The sequence below is a fragment of the Xiphophorus couchianus genome, chromosome 2 (assembly GCF_001444195.1).
Source record: "Xiphophorus couchianus chromosome 2, X_couchianus-1.0, whole genome shotgun sequence".
In the NCBI taxonomy this organism is placed as follows: Eukaryota; Metazoa; Chordata; class Actinopteri; order Cyprinodontiformes; family Poeciliidae; genus Xiphophorus; species Xiphophorus couchianus.
This window is the reverse complement of record NC_040229.1, coordinates 9,286,153-9,301,415: the sequence shown is the minus strand read 5'-3', so window position 1 is coordinate 9,301,415 and position 15,263 is coordinate 9,286,153. Positions and strand designations below refer to the sequence as shown.

The 15,263-nt window shown below is 38.3% G+C and overlaps 2 protein-coding genes across 6 annotated transcripts; both read right to left on the bottom strand.

The window, feature by feature from the left end:
* Positions 1-2,420: 2,420 nt before the first annotated feature.
* Positions 2,421-7,862, bottom strand: LOC114156302 (uncharacterized). 2 transcript variants are annotated; one of them, XM_028036670.1, is made up of 6 exons: positions 7,575-7,862; positions 6,867-7,007; positions 6,487-6,650; positions 4,988-5,153; positions 4,733-4,897; positions 2,421-3,469 (listed from the first exon to the last, which is right to left on the bottom strand). In XM_028036670.1, exons 1-6 carry the CDS (start codon positions 7,816-7,818, stop codon positions 3,117-3,119), a joined length of 1,233 nt encoding a protein of 410 aa, XP_027892471.1. In that variant the 5' UTR covers positions 7,819-7,862; the 3' UTR covers positions 2,421-3,116. The 2 variants fall into 2 exon arrangements, with proteins under 2 accessions (XP_027892471.1, XP_027892463.1); XM_028036662.1 differs by having other exon boundaries at positions 4,733-5,153.
* On the bottom strand, positions 7,777-13,543 carry LOC114156278 (uncharacterized). Of its 4 annotated transcripts, none has more exons than XM_028036626.1 (8): positions 13,182-13,543; positions 12,471-12,611; positions 11,741-11,904; positions 11,184-11,514; positions 9,476-9,585; positions 8,814-9,120; positions 8,115-8,169; positions 7,777-7,900 (listed from the first exon to the last, which is right to left on the bottom strand). In XM_028036626.1, the coding sequence occupies exons 1-8, from the start codon at positions 13,423-13,425 to the stop codon at positions 7,876-7,878; spliced, it is 1,377 nt and encodes a 458-aa protein (XP_027892427.1). In that variant the 5' UTR covers positions 13,426-13,543; the 3' UTR covers positions 7,777-7,875. The 4 variants fall into 4 exon arrangements, with proteins under 4 accessions (XP_027892427.1, XP_027892435.1, XP_027892443.1 ...); XM_028036634.1 differs by having other exon boundaries at positions 11,190-11,514; XM_028036642.1 differs by lacking the exon at positions 7,777-7,900 and having other exon boundaries at positions 8,060-8,169; positions 13,182-13,542.
* Positions 13,544-15,263: the final 1,720 nt, after the last annotated feature.

Below are 15,263 nucleotides of genomic sequence, written 5' to 3'. Positions count from 1 at the left end.
ATCATCTGGGGTAGAGAAACACATCTGGATTTTCCCCTACAGCCCTTCTATGATTTATAAATATGAAAAGAAGCCTCTAGGTACATTAATAAATATCCAATTTAATCACATTAGCACTTCTGCAGGGCCGGAATTAGGAGAATGCCGGCCCCAGGGCAGAACCCAGTTTAGGGGCACCTCAAACATAAATTTATTATTTGCATTAAAATTATGCAAAATTGACTTTTTTGAGCTTCACATCATGTTATAATGATATTCCCTCGTCTAAACATAGCAAGAGTGTTGCTTTGATTCTTTCATGCATGTTTGAGAAATCCTTTAATCTCCATGGCAACCACTCAGCTCTGCAAAACGCCTGGGTGGACCTAGCCCTGCCTTGAAGACAACATTCCTCCTCCGAACTGCACGTTTCTGAACTTCCACCTCACAGAACCCCTTTTCTCTGCAACTCCCCCAGTTACTCCTTCAGACTAGCCAGCAGCATGTAGCAAAAATCTGGTGAGCCCATTACGAGCTATTCCTCAGCACAACACTGGTAAAAATGTTCTTAAAGGGTTAATAGAGGAGCGATGATGTGATGACTTCCTGAAGGAGCAGGAGTTTTTAAAGAAACAGAGGCCCAATTTAAGTCGTTTATTTTACAAATCCTTTATTAAACTGACAGAGCTATGTAAAATAAACTTCTTTTAGCTTTACATCAAGTTATAATGATATTCCCTCGGCAAAACATGCCTGCAGTGTCACTTTTATTCTCTCATGCATGCTTGAGAAATCCTCGAATCTCCATGGCAACCATTCAGCTGTGCAAAACACCTAGGACCTAGGTGGACAAAGCTCACATGACAAAGAGCAACAAGATGGTAATAAATATCGTTTGTTAATATCGGACCATTTTTATTTATCGGACCGATACCGATGTCAGTGCGGATATATCCTGCATCTGAACTGACTCTTTGCGCCCCCTGCTGGTGTTCCAAAGGACTCATCAGTTTGATCATGTGGTAAAAATAAGTGTGAGCTTGTGGTTTCTGATTGGTTTGGTTCTCTTCATTTGAACCTGGCTCACTTTGACCCATCAGAAATGATCCACAAGAACTAATCTGAGCTCAAGAACAACTTTCTTAACTCTTAGTAGTAATAAAAATCAGCACAGAGGGAGGCAACACAAATATCAACTCCATTAATGTCTTTCTTTAATGACTTTTAAAATAAAATAAAATAAAAGGTTTAGTGTCATAAATTCACAGCTTAATGGTTTTAACTGCCAGAGCTTGGAAATAAATTCAGGTGAAGTGTCTCCAAACGAAATGCAAAATTTATTATACATGTTTAAAACAAAAATGTCACAAGAGGCATTTCTGTTTTACTGTTACCACCTTTCTTATTCTTAGTGCTCCAGAATTTATTTCTAAGCTTTGACAGTTGAATGCTTCCGTATTTCACAGATTTAGTCAGAAAATATGAACTTTCTCACCAAAACGGCAGCAGACACATATTCTACTAATCCAGGATCATAACCGGAAGTGAGAAACACCAGAGTGAAAAACAGCAGCAGTAGCCATCATTGTGAGAACCGGACGTTAGCTTTACTAGCTCTTAACACAGACGGCTCCAATCGGAACCATTTGTTTTCCCTTTTGGATTTTGGTTCTTTTAGTCTCCATTGATTTAACCAAAATAGACGTTTCCATGGATCCAATTATGTGCGAGTTGAGTGCTTTAGCTTCCCGGCTAACACAACGACCTGGTCAGTAGTATCGTAACAACCTGCTTCGGCTCTTATCGGGGTTTGTTACCATGGTAACTGACCCAGAGTTGGTGACGTTTCAAAAGTTGATTTGATCGATTTCAGGAATGTTTCTAGGTTTAAAAATAATATCTCCACATTTTTTCATACCAGATCCGATTTCACTCGATGTTTTTTATTGACCGCTTTCTTTTCTAGAAAGAAGAAAAAAAACTTAAAAATGATAGAAAATATCTTTTCTTCTTGGAGTGGTACTACGGACATCAGGACCATCTACAAGAGATTTTGTTTAATAATAATATATTCACAGTATTAGCAGAAAAAGACAAGTTTATCACAAATAAATTCTTAAAATGATAAAAATTAGCTTAGTTATCAGAGGTGACCAATCCAGTTTGTTATTCTTTCTTAGACTTAGTCATTGCTCAATTGTTTCAAAGTCCCAATAATTTGGTGCTGATGTGTTAAAAGGTGAAGTATTATCTTATCCGGTTGAGGTTTCTGATACGGGTGACATCTTGGGGGGCGCCAGGCAGGCTAAGACTGCCTTTGTTCTTATTTGTAAAACTGATGCTAACGTGTAGCTTCTCAAGATACTCAACATTCGCCATTTTAACTTATTTATCGTGTTGGAGTTCTCATAAAATTACAACTTTATTATGGTAGTATGACATTTTTGTATTATTTCGACTGTATTTTTGTAATATTTATTCTCATAACTAAAATAAAAATATCATAGCCTGACCTAAAATATTTCGACGTATTTGACCTGAAATCAAGAGAAGCTGTAACATTTAACAAACAAGATGGCGGCTCTTGGTGCGCTGACGTTACTCAAAAAAATGGGAATCCTATAATATTATGGCATTATTATACTTTAAACAAAAAATAAACTTAGCCTCATACTAATATTCTGTTGTAAAGTTGACCTGAATTCAACGTCCAAATAAATCCAGAGCAGTAGAACACGCTCCGCAAACAAGATGGCGGCTCTAGGTCCGCTGACATCACTCTAGAATATGTAAACAAAGGAGCGTGTGGTGAAAAAACACAAACGTATTTTCCAAAACTTTAGTCCTCAAAAACCACCCAGCTCCAGTTTCTCTCGTTCAGAAGTTGTAGAGTCACCAGGAAGATCAGAAAGTAGTGAATCGATGGAATCGATCTGTGCAAAGTACCATGTTGTTTCGGTACTTTGCACAGATGTTTCAGGCCTCGAAAAGGTTCTGATCTGACAGGAAAAACATTCACCAATGTACCACACAACAACTGCAAACCAACAGTAGGATCCATTTTTAACGCTTTGTCTATTATGCTGTTGAGCTCATTCAGTAAAAACTTATCCGGAGTCTTTGTTTTTGCTTCTTCGTTATGATTGTGGCTCAGCGGGTGGATCTGCCGGACCCGACGGCTCCTCGAGCGGCGTGTGGCTGCTCCACAGGAAGCGCTGCATGTTCTGCTGGTGGTAGGCGGAGTTGGTGTGTTTCCTGATGCTGGACTTGGTGAAATGATTGGAGCCTTTGATCAGACGATGGTTCTGGCAGAACGTGTCCGCGTGAACGCGGCACACGTGGCACCACATGATGTTGAGGCTTGGAGAGTACCGGAGGAACGGGAAGATCTTGACCCACTCCTTCCTGAAGCAGTGGCGGCGGCGCTGAGGAGGACGAGGAGGCCGGGAGGTGGAAGGAGTGGCTTGAACTGGTCCAACATGAGCCGTCGCTGCGGAGACAGAACAATCAGAACCATCAGAACGACGAGACTGGAACTGGAAAATGGGCTTAGAAACTCAAACGTTACACGTTTCCACTGATCATTCATTCTTGACCCAAAAGGCACAGAACTGTCCATCGTAGGGCTGCAAATGGTTTAGTTATTGATCAATCAATTATTCTGACGCTTAATCGATTAATCATATAAAAATTGGTACATACTTCAACTTTTTTATTTAACCGCTTAAGAATTTTTATACAATATTAGGAGTACAGTAAAAGATGTAAATAAGCAAATAATTAAATTCCTCTTCACATAAGAAAATAAGCATTTTATTGTTATTAGTTGATGTTTTGGTCATTTTAGCAACGGCTGCATCTCCAGCTAAAAAACACTTTTAATATGTGAAAAGTTTATCCCCATCTGCTTTACTTAACATCAATGCAGTGTAGGACTAATATGTTTATTATTTTCTGGATTAACCGATTAATAATTGGATAGAAAATCATAAAGTATTTGAATGTAGAATTCTGAGGAAATATTATTTTGGAATACAACCAGCTTGGCTTTTGCCACTCGATTCTCATCTCTGGGATTTCTCCCATTGAGTTGGATTTCTCTGGAAGAATTTTTACCGAATCAGTGAACAGAAGAGGTGGAGAGTGATGACGTTAATATTCTGAGTTGTTTAACCCCAGGACAAAAAAATTTAAAATAAAACTTTTTTTTGTCTGTTAGAAAATATTATGATAAAGTGGGAATTTTATCTCCAGGAAAAATAAAAATAATAAAAAAATCAGACTTTTGCCAATCTTGAGGTAAAAACAACAATCCAGCTCTAATTATTTCAGCCCTAACCTGCTTTATGAAATTTGTGCCTATTTTTAAAGAACCGCCATTTTATTATGTTTTAGGTTTATATTTAAAATAAATATAAACATAAAATATTACCAGAAATAAGATGGATAAATTTGTGTCAATTGGATGTCGATGTTTGTGTAAAATAATGTAAACAAAAACATTTCTAACATAATGACAAGAAAGAAATAATATCACGGATACTATCATGGTCACTGTGTTGTGAAAATTCAATGCAGGAATTATTTCAGAAATTAAAAAACAAAACTGCTAAAGTCTGCATTTGTTATTGCAGGTTCTGGGAAATATTTGGTTCAGATTCTCATTCTAACAGGTGAATTAGTTCATGACTACATGTAAAAATTAGAAAAGAGAGAAAATAGACTTTCAGCTCTTCAACTTCCTGAAACTTACACTCACCCTCTTCCCCAGAGGGTCTGGTCTCCTCTGTGATCGTTTGCTTGGGTCTGTTCAGCACTTTGATCTCATGTTTGTTGGTGACTTCAAACAGCTTCTGCTCCAGCTCTCGAATCCTCTGCAGCATCGTGGAGCAGTTCGCACACGACGGTGAAGAGGATGGTTGTGAAAAAGATGGCTGTAAAAAAGATGGCTGTGAAAAAAATGGCTGCGAAAAAGATGGCAGTGAAGAGGATGGCAGTGAAGAGGATGGTTGTGAAGAGGATGGCTCTTCCAGAGCGGACGGTTCTCCTGGAGAAGATGGAAGCTTGACGTTCAGCTCCACTTCGTACTCTGTGGACGGCGGCCGACTCTTAGAGCGAGCTCTGGCCTGGATGGAGGCCTCCAGAGACGACTCCAGAGCGTTCCTGAAGAAGTCCTGCAAAAAATGGAGGAATATTAAAACTTCTTCTCTTTCATAGAACCCCAAATATCAGTTTAAAACAGAGAATTACTAGATGATAAATTAGTTGCAAATCGATTTACTAATATCGTTTGCTAGGCTCTGCAACCTTTACAAACCAAAGAGACAGCAAAGTTCTTCATTTCTTCAAAGGCATTACACCAAGACGCAGGACTAACGCTCTTAATCGTAAACTCCCTGACAACAGAGAATTTCACCACATTTTCTGTCATTTTCTTTGACTCAGAGTGGAAATAAAGTTTTCGTTCCTCCTCAAAGACAGTATCAAGTTTTATTCTTTTCATCTTTTATTTTTCTACTCAGCAAACCAAGATGTTCCTATTTTGTTGTATTTTATAAACACGTCTAAGTTTAATAATGAGAGAAAACCACAATGTTGCCGTTTATTCAGTAAGTATTTAACACAGCTGACATAAAAATGTTAAAATACTGATTTTTCGGCTAGAAGCTAGGAATATGCCTTAATAATTTAGCTTAGAAACTTCTACAGTATTGGTTTATCTGTATTTTATTTTGAAGGGGAAGGTAGCAGTGCATTGTGCGTAGCAGAGGCAGCGGCAGGCAGGAACAGGTGTTTGCAGAAAGGAAACCTGCCTTTTAATCTACAGACTTCTGTGTCGTCAATCTTTTCCAACACCTCCGAAAGCAACGGCTGTAAGTTTAATCTGTGTTCTGTTTGGTGTTATATGTTTTATTAGGATTTATTTAGAGATCGGTTTTTTCAAATGTGTACTCCAGTAATTAGCCATGTCCCACTAGTTTTTTTGCGTAGTAATGATCGTGACTGTTTCTTAACAACAGCTAAAGTTAATCGTAATTATTGTTTTCTGATATTAGAAGTTTATTCTGTGTATTTAGAGCTAATGCATATTTCTTTTCTGTTTATAGTTTCACTCAATGCTTTCATTGAGCTTCCCACACAATTGTAGAGAACTGTAAGACCGTAATAAAGGAGCAAGACGCTCGGCTTCCTGGTTCATAAACATTGAGTTTGGTTTGCTGTTAATCTACGTTAACATACACGGTGTATCCAACACGTAGGGATAACAGTACACTGATGTGTCTCTTTCTAAATGAGAAATTTAGAAATTTGTGTTATGGCAAGACTGTCGGCCCAAATAACATAAGAGAAAACTCAAGTTTTTAAGAAAATGACGGCTTATTAATCAATTGTTAATTCATAGATAAGATTAATCAACTTCAGATTAACTTATTAATTGATAACTTAAATCCCTAGTTTAAAAAAAAGAAAAAAAACCTGTTTAACCAAATCAAACGCCTCTAGTACCCGGAAGCTGGAGTCGGTCCTCGTCTCAGCGCCTTGGTTCTGCTCATCGTCTCCCTGCTGCTGACTGATGATGGTTTTACCCTCCAGAAGAGACTGCAGGGCAGATTTCACTTCTTTCCACGCAGGCGGAGGAGGTTTCCTGGCTTCAGCAGCACCATCTGCTCCTGAACGCAGAGGGACGACATTCAGTCAGTTCACCGTCAAGGCAGCCGACTAACAGGATATTTTAGAGCATTTAATGCTTACTTCTGCTTACTTCCGTGTTCTCAACAAAAATGCGATTCACTGTCTTCTCACATTTAGGTTTTTACATGCGTCAGACTGTGATGCAGGTTTGAGCGCACATTAAAAAATGTTTGAAACTAATCTTTGAGACCCACCTTCTACTGGCTTCTCATCATAAGACAACCTTCTTCTTTTATTCCAGGACTTTTCTTCATATTCATCATCACCATCATGACCCAGGTGTAGAGACGGCACCCAGTCTGGATCCGAGTCCAGCATCTCATACGCTGGTTTTCCTTTAATAGGACAATGAATAAAAAATTTTGCTCAAGCTTGTTTACAAAGAGTGGCCCAACAGAAAGTGCTTCCATAAACTTTTATGCATCAACAGGATTTTTCTGTCCATATGCAACTAAACATTCATAATTAGCATTTCCAGTGCATGAAAAGGTTTTTTTGTTTTGTTTTTCAAACAATAAAAATAGCTTCTACTGCTACTGTGTGGGGTTTCTCCCCAGATATGGGAAGAAGGTAAACTGCTGTATGGTGGCAAAGTTGGTAGCAATGTTGCCTTGAAACAAGATTTTTTTTTAACCGAGAATTTTTCACAAATTTAAAAACGCCTATTATCAGATTTTATTATCATTAAATAATAAATTATAATGTCACCACAGATAAACGTTCTCTAGTATGAACCCCAATGATTTGAAGATAAATGTATATGGCATTAAAAAGCGATGATATGAAAGGAGAGTCGCCCTGACCAATATGGCGGCTGTGCTGTGATTAGCATTGATGCTAATATCTCTCTGGATCCTCTTTCTTCGCGCTGAGCAGAGAAATAAAACCTGTTTTGGACTCACCAGACAGAAAGTGTCTGGAGCAGACTCTCATGGAGGACGGGATGCGGTCGAAGGTGATTTCTCTGCGGCCCACGGCGGTCACCCACGCGTCTCTCCGCCGCCTCGTTAGCTCCGATATAAAGTCGCCTTCCTTCGTTCTCCACGCAGGGAAGCAGTGGAAGCTCAGGCCGTTCAGGAACATCCTGCCCTGGTGGCTGTGGGAGCTGCTCCCACAGCTAATCACGCAACATTCTCTGCCCCCCATTTCTCGCGTGGAACAAACACGCAGGAAACAGCTGAGAGTTCCTCCAATACTGCCGCGTTATAATCCCGACGACGTTCCCGCACTGCAATACCCACAATCCACAAGTATGTGACGTCACTTTAAGGACAAATAAATGTTTTTTAACGTGGAAAATGTACAAATATTTAGTTATTAAAAATTAGGTTCAGAGAATTAATTTTTTTAAATTATTAATTTTCGGGGATTGGTGAGCTTTCATCGGAGATCATCTTCCAGACTGTTTACTTCCTCTTCAATGGCAGCGTAGGGAAGCTTACCTGGCCTGGCTCTGCCCACCTGCTGTCGTGATGCTTCTGATTCCAAGTACTTGTACTAAATATAGACAATATCCGTCACAATTCTATTATTAATTATATTCTGACTTTGCAAATATGGTTCAAGAGATTTCTTCTTTTAATTTGACACTTCCTTAGACTGCAACATTTCTTTCATGTAATCAGCTAGAGGTTTTTCACTGTCATCTGGCGGGGGTGTGGTGTCTTTAAACAAAGGAAGTTTAAAAGGTCTGCCATGTATTGCTTCAAAAGGAGTTCAACCATTTCCAGTCGGTACAATTCTCATGTACATTTTTACTAAATCCAGACACTCTGGCTATGGCCTTTCGGTCTCTCCCATAAATTATTTTAGTCTGGACTTAATTTGGATCGGACAAGTCTGACAATTTTCCAACTGCAAAACAAGGGGAAAAAACAAAACAAGCCAATTTAACTTCTACTAAGTGATAGTACCGGTCAACTATATTACATTGCATCTGGAAGCACAAACACAGCACTGGTAAAAACTAATAACTGAGTGTCTACCTATCAAGTTTCTGGGTAGTAAGTTGACATGTAGGAGCCAATCTATGTATACTTTTTACTTAATTGGTTCATGCCACTAATGCTTAATTGCACAGTTTTAAAATTTTAATTTATTGAAGTTAGTGCAATGTGCCAAACACAAACATCTCAGCTTACCTTCTTCAAAGTCCCTTCTCAAGCAGAGGAAAAGAGAGATCCTTTGATATGACTTGCCAACTTCAGCCTTATAAGCTGCAAGAGTAAAAGGTGTTTGTGTCCCAGGGATATTAATTACCTCTGTCCCATCTGGGTACAGAAGGAGGAAAGGTCTATCGTTTACATCTTTGTTGAAGTCCTTCATTTGTTTAACAGCAAGACTGAGCAGAGGTGCGGCAGAGACATCTGGGTGTGTTGCAAGCGAAATGGTTCTTCCACGCTGTGGCTTTAGACAATCCTTGTGAATGGCCATCAAGCCAATATTTATCTGAAACAAAAAAGAATTATGTGGAAAACTGAGCAATGTTTGTTTTTTTAAAGAATAGCCAACTGTTTTTAATTCCTCCTGTATTATGTTACAATAACATCCAAATAGATCCATTAACTATCATCAGTCATTTTCAAGCTTTTACTTTTGAACTGATGCAAACAGAACAATGGTTGGAAAATTATTACTCAATAATTAATCAGTAGATCATTTACTGTTCTGACTGATCATTAATTGACAGTTTGCTGTTACTGTTGAACATTTATTCTGTATAGCTTTGCTATGTGGAACTTTTTTGAACCAAGTCTATTACTTAAAAGCTGCTTGTTTCTGGTCGGAGCCATACCGGACCTACCCGAACTTTCATTTTTTCCTTTTGCTTTAACCGCTCCTCATTTTTCTTTTTTCTGTATTGAAGGAAGCTGCTGAGGGCTGGTGCAGGGCAGGATGGAACAGGCTGTTGTGCTAGAAGTAAAGTAAAGAAAAAATATTGCACATCACATTCATGCAAACAGACGATATGTATTACAAACTGCAGTAAAGCTAGCACAGGTCTAAACTGAGTGCGGGGTCGCTTCCTAAAAGGCGGCTAGCTTGATCGCAGTGCAAAAGAACCAGAACGACAAAATTACCCTAGAGGTAGTGCCTAAGGCTGTAACGGACCTTACTATATATGGCTAATACAAATGCTGCTGTATTATATCAACTTTGTGTACTTTTAATTGCATTTACAATGAACAACTAAACGACAGTGGACACGGTCTGGAGACCACTAACGTTAGCAGGTTACTACATCCATAGGAAACATAAATCTTTCTTTATGCTTATTAACTCACTTGAACATTGTGGAGTATCTTCCATGCAAATTTCTTGAAACCTCTTGCCACAACTGCTACAAAAGTTTGGTGACAGCTCAACCAGCTCTTTTCCACAGTTTGGGCAATACATGGCGACATGACCGTATTCCCACTTGCTTTGCTTCTCATTAAAACGAAGCACACCAGAATAACTTCAGGTTCAAAAGTAAAACGGGATGTAGTCCAATCAGCGATTTCTTAGGTCTCCCACTGGAACATACCTCTTCCGTTTTGTTTATGTTGTAGGGCTTTTGTAATTTGTAATTGTGCTTTCAATTTGCTGAAGTGGGTTGGACCTCAGGGCCACCATAATCTCCAGCTAAAAAATACTTCTAATATGTGAAAAGTTTATCCCCTTCTGCTTTACTTAACATCAATGCAGTGTAGGACTAATATGTTTATTATTTTCTGGATTAACCGATTAATAATTGGATAGAAAATCATAAAGTATTTGAATGTAGAATTCTGAGGAAATATTAATTTGGAATACAACCAGCTTGGCTTTTGCCACTCGATTCTCATCTCTGGGATTTCTCCCATTGAGTTGGATTTCTCTGGAAGAATTTTTACCGAATCAGTGAACAGAAGAGGTGGAGAGTGATGACGTTAATATTCTGAGTTGTTTAACCCAGGACAAAAAAATTTAAAATAAAACTTTTTTTTGTCTGTTAGAAAATATTATGATAAAGTGGGAATTTTATCTCCAGGAAAAATAAAAATAATAAAAAAATCAGACTTTTGCCAATCTTGAGGTTAAAACAAATATCCAGCTCTAATTATTTCAGCCCTAACCTGCTTTATGAAATTTGTGCCTATTTTTAAAGAACCGCCATTTTATTATGTTTTAGGTTTATATTTAAAATAAATATAAACATAAAATAATACCAGAAATAAGATGGATAAATTTGTGTCTATTGGATGTCGATGTTTGTGTAAAATAATGTAAACAAAAACATTTCTAACATAATGACAAGAAAGAAATAATATCACGGATACTATCATGGTCACTGTGTTGTGAAAATTCAATGCAGGAATTATTTCAGAAATTAAAAAACAAAACTGCTAAAGTCTGCATTTGTTATTGCAGGTTCTGGGAAATATTTGGTTCAGATTCTCATTCTAACAGGTGAATTAGTTCATGACTACATGTAAAAATTAGAAAAGAGAGAAAATAGACTTTCAGCTCTTCAACTTCCTGAAACTTACACTCACCCTCTTCCCCAGAGGGTCTGGTCTCCTCTGTGATCGTTTGCTTGGGTCTGTTCAGCACTTTGATCTCATGTTTGTTGGTGACTTCAAACAGCTTCTGCTCCAGCTCTCGAATCCTCTGCAGCATCATGGAGCAGTTCGCACACGACGGTGAAAAAGATGGTTGTGAAGAGGATGGCTCTTCCAGAGCGGACGGTTCTCCTGGAGAAGATGGAAGCTTGACGTTCAGCTCCACTTCGTACTCTGTGGACGGCGGCCGACTCTTAGAGCGAGCTCTGGCCTGGATGGAGGCCTCCAGAGACGACTCCAGAGCGTTCCTGAAGAAGTCCTGCAAAAAATGGAGGAATATTAAAACTTCTTCTCTTTCATAGAACCCCAAATATCAGTTTAAAACAGAGAATTAGAGCTTTTAAGAAAATGACCGCTTATTAATAAATTGTTAATGCTTAGATAAGATTAATCAACTTCAGATTAACTTATTAATTGATAACTTAAATCCCTAGTTTAAAAAAAAGAAAAAAAACCTGTTTAACCAAATCAAACGCCTCTAGTACCCGGAAGCTGGAGTCGGTCCTCGTCTCAGCGCCTTGGTTCTGCTCATCGTCTCCCTGCTGCTGACTGATGATGGTTTTACCCTCCAGAAGAGACTGCAGGGCAGATTTCACATCTTTCCACGCAGGCGGAGGAGGTTTCCTGGCTTCAGCAGCACCATCTGCTCCTGAACGCAGAGGGACGACATTCAGTCAGTTCACCGTCAAGGCAGCCGACTAACAGGATATTTTAGAGCATTTAATGCTTACTTCTGCTGACGACTTTTACTTCAGCCTATTAATAAATCGATTATTGAAATAATCAACTAATTTAGTAATCAATTAATAGATAAGTGGAGCATACAGACTCAAGAAAATGCCTTTTGCTAAACAACAACTTCCTCAAAGCAGTAATTCAGCCAAAACTGTACAAAAAATGTCTGAAAATACTTGATACCCAGAACTCAAGTGGTAAAGCTTTAGTTTGACCCGGTTCTGTTCTGTTGTTTTAATTGGGCATGTTCCCACTAAGCCATTCTCTGTGCAGGAACTGAAAATGATCTCAGTTTATACACAGAGGAGGCATAATATTATGACCCCCGGAACTTGATTTGGTCTGACCTACGAACCCTGTTCTCAACAAAAATGCGATTCACTGTCTTCTCACATTTAGGTTTTTACATGCGTCAGACTGTTAGTGATGCAGGTTTGAGCGCACATTAAAAAATGTTTGAAACTAATCTTTGAGACCCACCTTCTACTGGCTTCTCATCATAAGACAACCTTCTTCTTTTATTCCAGGACTTTTCTTCATATTCATCATCACCATCATGACCCAGGTGTAGAGACGGCACCCAGTCTGGATCCGAGTCCAGCATCTCATACGCTGGTTTTCCTTTAATAGGACAACGAATAAAAAATTTTGCTCAAGCTTGTTTACAAAGAGTGGCCCAACAGAAAGTGCTTCCATAAATTTTTATGCATCAACAGGATTTTTCTGTCCATATGCAACTAAACATTCATAATTAGCATTTCCAGTGCATGAAAAGGTTTTTTTTTAAAATATTTTTAAACAATAAAAATAGCTTCTACTGCTACTGTGTGGGGTTTCTCCCCAGACATGGGAAGAAGGTAAACTGCTGTATGGTGGCAAAGTTGGTAGCAATGTTGCTTTGAAACAAGATTTTTTTTTTTTACCGAAAATTTTTTACAAATTTAAAAACGCCTATTATCAGTTTTTATTATCATTAAATAATAAATTATAATGTCACCACAGATAAACTTTCTCTAGTATAAACCCCAATGATTTGAAGATAAATTTATATGGCATTAAAAAGCGATGATATGAAAGGAGAGTCGCCCTGACCAATATGGCGGCTGTGCTGTGATTAGCATTGATGCTAATATCTCTCTGGATCCTCTTTCTTCGCGCTGAGCAGAGAAATAAAACCTGTTTTGGACTCACCAGACAGAAAGTGTCTGGAGCAGACTCTCATGGAGGACGGGATGCGGTCGAAGGTGATTTCTCTGCGGCCCACGGCGGTCACCCACGCGTCTCTCCGCCGCCTCGTTAGCTCCGATATAAAGTCGCCTTCCTTCGTTCTCCACGCAGGGAAGCAGTGGAAGCTCAGGCCGTTCAGGAACATCCTGCCCTGGTGGCTGTGGGAGCTGCTTCCACAGCTAATCACGCAACATTCTCTGCCCCCCATTTCTCGCGTGGAACAAACACGCAGCAAACAGCTGAGAGTTGTTGTTGTTGTTGTTCTTCTTCTTCTTTTCTATTATGGTTTATAGCAAGCAACTTTACGGTGCATACCGCCACCTACTGTACACGAGTGTGTAGCAACATTATTTCACATCTATCAAATTCATCCATCCATCCATTCTCTGTCCCCCATTTCTCGCGTGGAACACACACGCAGCAAACAGCTGAGAGTTGTTGTTGTTGTTGTTGTTCTTCTTCTTTTCTATTATGGTTTATAGCAAGCAACTTTACGGTGCATACCGCCACCTACTGTACACGAGTGTGTAGCAACATTATTTCACATCTATCAAATTCTATTTTTTAATTTTGTATTCTGAAGATAAATAAATAATGCTTTCCTTAATCTGCAAATATCCATTATATTTAATTCATTTCCCAATATTCCTTTAAGACTCCATTCTTGACCCAACCTTCCAACCATTCTTCTCAATCTCTCCCTTTCAGATAAGATAAGATAAGATAAGATAAGATAAGATAAGATAAGATAAGATAAGATAAGATAAATCTTTATTGTCATTGTCACAAGAACAACGAAATTTAAAAAGTGCCATCAGGTTCAGGTTCATATGTCTTACAGTTCATCAATATGTGTTCTACATTTTCTTTCTCACCACATCCTTCACATGAATCATTATTTTTCCTCCCTATTAAATACAAAATATCATTTAAATAGGTATGACCTACTCTTAATCTAATCATTATTATTTATTCCTTTCTGTTTCTCTCATTAATATTTCTAATTAATACTGACTTTTGTACTTCATATAATCTTCTTCCTTTCTTATCTTCATTCCACCTTTTTTGCCATTTTTCCATTTCTTTACTCTTAATAAGTGATTTCCCTTCCCCTTTCCCAAAAGGAATTGTAATTGTTATTGTTGATCTGATATTCTTTTAGAAATATATTTTTAAACTCTGGTATATGTATTCCTATTCCCACACATCCTTTTAAATTCTTAGAACCATCTGAATATATTTCAAGGTAATTATAATATGAATTTCTTAAATATATATCAGTCTTTATCCCTATTTCATTTAAATTCCACTCATTTTTAATTTTAAGAAGTTTCATATCTACATTTACCTCAGGAAATAGCCATGGAGGAATAACACTAATCGGATTAAACTGAGCTATTTTCTTATCCTCTAATTCAGTGGTTCTCAAATGGGGGTACGTGTACCCCTGGGGGTACGTGGAGGTACTGCAGGGGGTACGTGAAGCTTTTCAAAATATCTTTTAAAAATCAGTAGGCTCCTCATAATAAGTCTTGGGAAAAATTATTTTGTAAAAAGTTTGATAAAATATAAATGTGTGTTCATGCACTGAATTTTATATTCAGTATTTAGTTTCATTATCCTTTAAAATAAAACGGACCCCCCCACCAAGTTAGTTTGACCCAGGGCACTCGTCAACGACCTGTCGTTATCATGATTACACTGTAACTATGGAGACGTGGCTAAAGTGTAGCAGCAATGCTGCTGAAAGTACAGATAAAGTGAAAAAGAAGGCAAAACCAGAACCGACGAAGTACAGAACGTACATGGAAAAGTATGTTTTAATGGGATTTACATCCACGATCTCTGTACCTCTTTTTTATTCCAAAAATGTTTTGCCCGTGTCAGGGGGTACTTGACTAAAAATATATTTTTAAGGGGGTACATCACTGAAAAAAGTTTGAGAACCACTGCTCTAATTCATAAACAGCTGAGAGTTTCACCAATACAGCCGCGTTATAATCCCGACGACGTTCACGCACTGCAATACCCACAATGCAAAAGTAT

Bases quoted from the DNA above. Each gene is read 5' to 3' on its own strand.
- LOC114156302 (XM_028036662.1), bottom strand. From the start codon at position 7,818: ATGGGGGGCAGAGAATGTTGCGTGATTAGCTGTGGGAGCAGCTCCCAC. The intron at 6,651-6,866 runs GTGGGTCTCAAA...CTCTGCGTTCAG, and splicing joins TGATGAGAAGCCAGTAGAAG to GAGCAGATGGTGCTGCTGAA. The intron at 5,154-6,486 runs GTACTAGAGGCG...CATTTTTTGCAG, and splicing joins GGACCGACTCCAGCTTCCGG to GACTTCTTCAGGAACGCTCT.
- LOC114156278 (XM_028036626.1), bottom strand. From the start codon at position 13,425: ATGGGGGGCAGAGAATGTTGCGTGATTAGCTGTGGAAGCAGCTCCCAC. The intron at 9,121-9,475 runs GTAGGTCCGGTA...TTTTTGTTTCAG, and splicing joins AGGAAAAAATGAAAGTTCGG to ATAAATATTGGCTTGATGGC. The intron at 7,901-8,114 runs GTAAGCTTCCCT...TGGGTATTGCAG, and splicing joins GGTGGGCAGAGCCAGGCCAG to TGCGGGAACGTCGTCGGGAT.